The 8,522-nt window shown below is 43.5% G+C and overlaps 1 protein-coding gene across 3 annotated transcripts in view; it reads right to left on the reverse strand.

The window, feature by feature from the left end:
* LOC110358130 (uncharacterized) overlaps nucleotides 1-7,630 on the reverse strand; it is a 33,658-nt gene extending 26,028 nt beyond the window's left edge. For 2 of the 3 annotated variants that reach the window (XM_021286344.2, XM_021286348.2), the window contains exons 1-4: nucleotides 7,373-7,630; nucleotides 6,594-6,878; nucleotides 5,859-5,960; nucleotides 3,343-3,551 (exon numbers count right to left, since the gene is read on the reverse strand). In XM_021286344.2, coding sequence (XP_021142019.1) covers nucleotides 3,343-3,551; nucleotides 5,859-5,960; nucleotides 6,594-6,878; nucleotides 7,373-7,516 — 740 coding nt within the window. In that variant the 5' untranslated portion in view covers nucleotides 7,517-7,630. The remainder of the gene's footprint in view (nucleotides 1-3,342; nucleotides 3,552-5,858; nucleotides 5,961-6,593; nucleotides 6,879-7,372) is intronic. The other variant, XM_021286345.2, reaches the window with a different exon arrangement.
* Nucleotides 7,631-8,522: the final 892 nt, after the last annotated feature.

Below are 8,522 nucleotides of genomic sequence, written 5' to 3' on the forward strand. Positions count from 1 at the left end.
AATTACATTTGTCCTAAAGTATTCTCAGTCCATTTAACTGTAACCATGGTTGATCTGCTTAGATATAGCCTTGCACAGAGTAGCATAAAGCTGCACCACAAGGTTGCCTAGGATGTGGAGACACATTTCTCTCTGTCACCTAGTCCTACCCAGTGTCTACAGCCCCCTCTGGTGATGCAGCCTCATAAAATTCAATCTGATCTCCTCCTGAGGCGCAGTAAACATCTACATTAATGTCAGCATTCTCCTAAATGCTGCCAGAGTGGTTTTTTTGCTCAGCCCACACTTTGCAGAGACTAGAGACCACTCTGCATCCCAAATTCTATTGTAAAATGATTCTGTTCTCCACGACCAGTATGATCCTGGTTTAAAACAGATTATGAACTTGCATCTCTGATGCAAATGCTTCACATTCCCGGATGTTGATAACTCTTAGACAGCACTTTTAACTACTCCAGCTAACTAGAAAGCTCTCATGACCAACCAAGCACTATTGCATTGGAATCTGAATGCAAGATCTAGCCCATTTCAGCTATGTTTCACATTCAAAGAGGTTTGTTCATATGTCCTGTCCTTCTGAGTAAGCAGAATCTCTCCCTGCTCGCAGAGTGTGTATCTGGGATGCTATGGTTGGGATGCTCTATCTCAGATTCTGTCTCTGGGATGGTGTATGTGTAATGCTGTATCTGGGATGCTGTATTTGGGATGTTATATCCGGAATCCTGTATCTGGGTGCTGTATATAGAATGCTGTATCTGGGATGCTGTATCTGGGATGATCTATCTAGGATGCTGTATTTGGTATGCCGTATCTGGGATGCTGTATCTGGTGTGCTGTATCTGGGATGCTGTATCCGGCATGCTGTACCTAGGATGCTGTATCCGGTATACTATATCTAGGATGGTGTCTATGGCATGCTGTATCTGAGATGCTGTATCTAGGATGCTGTATCTGGTATACTGTATCTAGGATGCTGTATTTCAGATGCTGTATGCGGGATTCTGTATCTAGGATGCTGTATGTGGGATGCTGTATCTAGGATGGTGAACCTGGGATGCTGTATCTAGAATGCTGTATCTGGGATGCTGTATTTGGTATGCCGTATCTGGGATGCTGTATCTAATGTGATGTATCTGGGATGCTGTATCCGGGATGCTGTATCTAGGATATTGTATCCAGGATACTGTACCCAGGGTGCTGTATCCGGAATCCTGTATCTGGGATGCTGTATCTAGAATGCTGTATCTGGGATGCTGTATTTGGGATGCCGTATCCGGGATGCTGTATATAGAATACTGTATCTCGGATGCTATGGCTGGGATGCCCTATCTCGGATTCTGTATCTGGGATGGTGTATCTACAATGCTGTATCTAGGATGCTGTATCTGGGATGCTTTATCTGGAATCCTGTATCTGGGATGCTGCATCTGGGATGCTGCATCTGGGATGCTGCATCTGGGATGCTGCATCTGGGATGCTGCATCTGGGATGCTGCATCTGGGATGCGGGTATCTAGGATGCTGTATCTGGAATGCTATATCTGTGATGCTATATCTGGTATGCTTTATCTGGGATACCGTATCTGGGATGGTGTATCTAGGATGGTGTATGTGGGATGCAATAGCTGCGACGCTGTATATAGGATGCTGTATCTAGAATGCTGAATCTGTGATGCTCTTTCTAGGATTCTGAATCTGTGATGCGTTTTCTAAGATGCTGTATCTGGGATTATGTATTTGGGATGCTGTATTTGAGATGCTGTACCTAGCATGCTGTATCCAACATACTGTATCTAGGATGCTGTATTTGGGATACTGTATCCGGGATGGTGTATCTAGAATGCTGTATCTGGCATGCTGTATCTAAGATGCTGTACGTAGGACACTGTATCTGGGGTGCTATATCCAGGATGCTGTATCTAGGATGCTGTATCCAGTATACTATATCTAGGATGGTGTCTATGGGATGCTGTATCCGAGATGCTGTATCTGGTATGCTGTATGCGGTATGCTGTATCTAGGATGCTGTATTTCAGATGCTGTATGCGGGTTTCTGTATCTAGGATGCTGTATCTGGGATGCTGTATTTGGGATGCTGTATCTAGGATGATGTATCTAGGATGATGTATCCGGGATGCTGTATTGGGGATGTTGTATCTAGGATGCGGGTATCTAGGATGCTGTATCTGGGATGCTATATCTGGGATGCTTTATCTGGGATGCTTTATCTGGGATGCTTTATCTGGGATGCTTTATCTGGGATGCTTTATCTGGGATGCTTTATCTGGGATGCTTTATCTGGGATGCTTTATCTGGGATGCTTTATCTGGGATGCTTTATCTGGGATGCTTTATCTGGGATGCTTTATCTGGGATGCTTTATCTGGGATACTCTATCTGGGATGGTGTATCTAGGATGATGTATGTGGGATGCGATAACTGCGATGCTGTATCTAGGATGCTGTATCCAGTATACTATAACTAGGATAGTGTCTATGGGATGCTGTATCTGAGATGCTGTATCTAGGATGCTGTATCCGGTATGCTGTATCTAGGATGCTGTATTTCGGATGCTGTATGCGGGATGCTGTATCTAGGATGCTGAATCTGGGGTGCTGTATCTAGAATGCTGTATCTGGGATGCTATATTTGGCATGCCGCATCTGGGATGCTGTATCTAGTGTGATGTATCCGGGATGCTGTATCCGGGATGCTGTATCTAGGATGTTGTATCCGTGATACTGTACCGAGGGTGCTGTATCCGGAATCCTGTATCTGGGATGCTGTATCTAGAATGCTGTATCTGGTATACTGTATTTGGGATGCTGTATCTGGGATGCTGTATTTGGGATGGTATATCCGGAATCCTGTATCTGGGTGCTATATCTGGGATGCTTTATCTAGGATGATCTATCTAGGATTTGAGTGTGCACATTTTAATGGCTGGTCATAAAACACCACAAACCAATCAAACCCAGAACTGACTGCAAGATGGAAGAAGTAGGAATCTATTCTAGGTGTGACTTTATGGCCCACACATTCTGTTGTGTTTTTTTTTAGGGGAAAAGCTGTATTGATTTTTTTTCCGGTCCCAGTTTGGTTCCTTAGCAGTCAGACCCCGCACAGTTTCCCCAGCTGGCACCTGAGCTTTAATGAGAGTTAGGATGTGGGCAGCGTGCATTTACACATTGTATGTTTATACTGAAATCCTGAATTTGGTAGTGTTCTTGACCTCTGTCCATCAGATTATTAAGTCCATATTCACTAAATGTAAAGGAAGAAATTCCTGTCAACATCTCCCTCCATAAATGATGGCTCAGTTTCCATTCCATGCCAGCACTTACCTGTCCAGGAGCAGTTCCAGTACTGTGCTGGTGGAAGCAAAAGCTCTGTATGTGGAGAGAAAGATGCTGATGTACGTAAAATCATTCTCCCCAAAAGCCATCAGAAGGGTCTCTACAAGGTTTTCCAAAGCTCCAGCTTTCAGGGTCCTGCTGTTGCACGTCTTGTCCTGGCTGACAGTGTGTTCTGCAGGTAACTGGTCCCCTTCAGCCTACAAAGTGGAAACAAAAACAAAGCACAAAGCTCAGACAGAAGGCAGAGCCCTGACACTGCTTGCACAATGAAACACAGATCAAATTCCATCTTTTCACAGGAATAGTCCATCTCTAGTTACTAAGCAATTCTGTCAGTTTTGGCTCTCCAAATACCAAATGCTGTATCAAATACTGGAGGATTTTAATAAGTTTATCTTCAAGAAATTTCTCTGACATGCTCCACAAAATATTATATAGTCCAACTGCTATCAGGTTATCTTATGATCACATCATATATTGTTATCTAAAAGAAACAAGCTGTAAGACAATTTCTGGAAGTGCCACAGGTTTCCATCTCTTCAAACAGAGGGAGGTGTTGTCTCTCAGCATCTCCACAAGTTACTTTTGTCTTTGCAAGTTTTGTTAAGACTCTCTGTTGCCTCGATGTCTACAAATAACTTCAGAAACATCAGATTGTTGCCAAACTGATACCACGGCCTCAGATACCAACCAGCAGCTGAGACAACACGTGTACAGACAAGTGGCGCTTGATATTCAGTCTGCAAGCTCTTTTCAGACAGCACAGTGCCTTTGTGCAGCATCTATCACAATAATGAGCTACTACCACAGCTTTTAATATTTTCTAATACTGTAGTGACTCAAGTCTAAAGCTTCACTCAATATTTAGTGACAAAAACAATAGCTATGATTGCCATGCTTTGATGTCTAATATTAAATTTAAAGCTAAGAAATTTGCTGTTTCTATGAAAGCTTCACACTTTGGAAATTTAAGGAACTGTGGATGACTGCGTCAATCACAGCCTATTTTTCTTTTGCTTTCATTAATTGTCAAATTTTGAAACATAAGAAAGATGTTTTTCTTTTTAAATAGGCAAGTGTTTCCAGTGCTTAAGTTGTAATCTTATGGTTGACTTTTAAACTGACCATTCTCTCATAACAGGGCCAACCATTCAAGAACCCAGGATGTTTGAAGCATAAAAGATCTAAGTTCCTTCACTTTCTGGTACCTCTACAAGAAGTTACTAAGCAAGATTTCAAGCTTCTCAGTACTTAAAGGAATTGGTAATAAATGGACAAAAACCTTGATATTCCTTTCAACATGGGTTCTATGAAATCTTCAGTTAAGCTGCATTTCTCTCAGATGCATCCAATAGTTTTCCATCTAACGCTTTTCAGCTGAAAAGCCTCCAAATCACTCTACAAATGCAACATCACTAAGAACTCTTCCCTTGAGAATATGACCAAGACCTGGCAAACTCCTTCTACGTACAAGGAACAACACCCCTGAAACAGGAAAAAAATTCTACTTTTCTAAGGTATCTTTGTGGGACACAGACATGCTCAAAATGCTCCCCACTTGCTGCACAAAACCATCAGCTGAGAAATGCACGGGAGGTCAAAAATACTTTATAATATTTTTCCTGGTAAAAACAGGAGGCAGAGGTGAGAAATCTGCTACTCAACATCTTTATACTGCCAACCTGGACACTGCACCAAAGCAAGTTCTTATATTATTGCCTTTGATCCTGAAGAAAATGTAGAAACATCACAACATAACATGAAAGTTCTACCCACCTCCTGACTATCTGGCTCATCCTGCCACAGCTGCACTGACTGCAATCAAGTGAGGACACTTCAATCAGGTGGGGACTTGACCTGACAATGGTGCAGGCATCAGCAGCTGCCAAACTGAGTGCCTGTGCATTTCAGCTCATTACACTTACCCCTAAAGCCTTCGTGCTCTGAAATACCTTTGAAAACAGTACAGAGCTGTAATTCCTGCAGAAAGGCAGACAACTAATTTCTCAACTACCTGAGAAAGCAATATGAAAATAAGACCCGAACCTGCATTCACTTTAGTTTTGCAGAAGTTTCTGCTGACTTTTCGGAGACCTTTATTAGTCAAAACACCAAGACTATTTGTTTGGGAGACCTGAGACAGGTTCCTAACAGCAGAAATGAGCCACAGCCAGTGCAAAATAATTGACAAATGTTCAACTTCTCAGGCCATTAGCTAAACCCTTGTTTCTGCACTAAGTACTCTCTGACCCACAGCCACTACTGGTCAAATCTTTTTTACACATCAAGAAAAGGAGTCAACACAAGGAGAAAGTTATTGCAGATGATCCAGACACACAACTTCGGTGTTCTTTTTGTTTGGGTTTGTTTTTTTTTTTTAATAGTGAGAGCAACCAGTGCTAAAAGTTAATATCATGACAATCCATGTGGAATTCAGCTGCCTGGAACATGCTCCAAAGTCCATGAGCAGCCATCCGAAATGCCACCGCACCAGCTTGACTTACCCCGAGCCATCTCGCTCCTTCCTTGTCAGTCTGCTGGATCTGCACTCTTTTTGGGGTGTCACAGTCAACAGCTCCTTCTTCACCTCCATCCTCAATTGTGCTCTGCCAGGAAAAGGACAAAGAAAAACAAGTAAGAGAGAAAGGAACACAGTCCCTGCACAAGCACCAGCTGCAGTCACCAGCATACCAACACCAGGATCTCAAACCACCTCAAAAACACTCACTTCAGTTGCCACTTCTTACCTGCCTTTAGTTACCTGGGGGTTTTTTGACTTATAAATGAAAGCAGAGAGGAGCTGAGTGCACAAATTACTGTACAAGTCAGTAAGAGAGGTAAGAATTAAACCAGAGAGTCCAGATCTCCTGAACCCCAGCACTAATAGCCACTGCGTTAACATGCTGATACATATTAAGGAGCAAAGAACAAGAGAATTGTGAAAATAGATGTAACAACTTTAGAAATACATACACTGGTCCCTCTGCAACCACATAATGCTTTTTCATCATACATACCACTTGAACAATTAAAATTTCAGGGCTTTACTAACCACCACAGTCTTAAGCACAGCAATAACTATATTAAAAAGGATTTCTTCCTAGTGCAGTGCAACAAAATCCTGGTTTGGGGAGGCTGGGGTCTGAGGTTTTTTGAGTTGCTTTTCTGTTTGTTTTTACCTCCTTTATCTCCAAAATATCCCCTAGTCATATAGAACTGTCTGTACACCAGTGACTTGCCTCTTGAACGCTCTGTGGAACCTCCACATCTTCCCCAGGTTGTTTCCTCACATTCTCTTCTGGACTCTGTGGAGCCTCCACATCTTCTTCAGTTGGCTTGCTTAGAGTCTCCTCAGTTTGCTCTGGAGTCTCCACATCTTTCTCCGTTGGCTTGGTCAGACTCTCCTGAAGGCTGTGCAGCGACTCCACATCTTTCTTGTGTGTCTTACTCCTAGGTATCCTCCTCCCTTGTCTCCTCCAACATCTCCAAAGAGACAGGTTCCTAAAGGAGAAATTCTGAGCCTGCTAGAAAACAACAGAAAGGCAGTTTTGAATTACAGATAGCAATACATTTACTTTTAGTGTCCTTGCAAAAGTACCAGGACAAGATCATATGAACCCTGACCTTTAGGCACTATTACAATACAAAAGATAGATTGTATGACAGAATCATAGAATCACTTTGGTTGAAAAACACCTTTAATGTAATTGAGTGCAACCATTAGCCCCCCTCCCCCCTGGCACTGCCCCATGTCCCTGAGAATATCTCTGTCTATTCAACCCCTCCAGGGATGGTGACTCCACCACTGCCTTGGGCAGTGCTTCACAACCCTTTATGGGAAGAAATGTTCCCAATATCCAATCTGAACCTCTCCCAACACAATCGAAGGCTGTTTCCTCTCGTCCCATCACTCGGCAGCAGTCACAAACACCCTTCTCTTGCTGCCACCCCCCGGCCCCGTGTTCCCCGCAGGCCCGGGGGAGGGAAGGTGCCGGGGCCCAGCCTTGCTCATACCCACCCGCAGCAGGGCCCGCAGCTGATCCCGCACCTGGCGCTGTGTCCGCGTCCGCAGGCAGGGCTGCTGCCGGCTCCGCCAGCCCCGCACTCCAGCTCTCTCTCTCGCACCGACTGCTCGGCCCGATGGCAACGGCTCCGGCGTCATCACGGTGACTGGGCTCTCGGCAGCACAGGTGCCGCCCGCAGGTGGCCAACCGCAGCTCGCCACTGCTCCCTCGCCTGCCCCCTTGTCCCGCCCGCAGCCCGCCTGCAGCTGAAGCCCTTGCTCAGACGGACGAACCGCCGGGAACGGGACAAACGGACCGAGCTGGGAGCGCTGGGAATCAAACTGAGCGTGGGACAGAACTTGTTCTGCGGCAGAGTGAGGGACGAGCGCTCCCGGGAGCTGCTTCACGCACACACACCACACACTTTGATTTTACTCCCGGACCTTGCAAACATAAACCAAAACCCCACTGCCTGACCAACGCCTCCTGCAGTTAATTCGTTTGTTGCCCTCAAGCCAATTTCCACCAGACACATGTAAATAGTGTACTTTTCTGTTTATTGGTAAAAACTGATACTTAAATGTGTTTTATTTGAAACCTTTCCAGAAAGTACAACAATATCCTTATTATATATCTGAATCTTTTACAATTATTTTCTGCATTTAATAGAAAACTTATTATCAAGGAACATACTCCATGTTCTAGGTTTTGACAATAAATCATTAATATTAATGATATTTTTAAAAATTATTACCTCCAAAGAAGGGACCTTAGATGATGGGGTTGCCAGAAATACAATGCAGTATTACGATATTAATAATTAAAAAAGAAGTGAGATTTATTTGAAAGTTCTCTGAGTAGCCATTGCACAATGTTTGTAAAGATCTTAATTTTATTAATAGATCTGCTCAGATGAAAAGGCTAAAATGAGAAAATAATACTAAAAGCTAGGAATCCTATTTAGGGAACATATGATCTCAATTTTCTATATGTAGCTGCCACACATTTGAAACAGACTATGCCGAACACTAATATAGTAATTATTTTAAAACATTATTGGTGGGAGGGAATCACATTTGGCCTTTCATTGAAACACAAAGAACCAGAATATTGAAAAACATGCCTTCTAGCGAATGTCCTTCTGACACGGCGGTGACAGCAGAC

This window comes from Columba livia, chromosome 9 (assembly GCF_036013475.1).
Source record: "Columba livia isolate bColLiv1 breed racing homer chromosome 9, bColLiv1.pat.W.v2, whole genome shotgun sequence".
NCBI lineage: Eukaryota > Metazoa > Chordata > Aves > Columbiformes > Columbidae > Columba > Columba livia.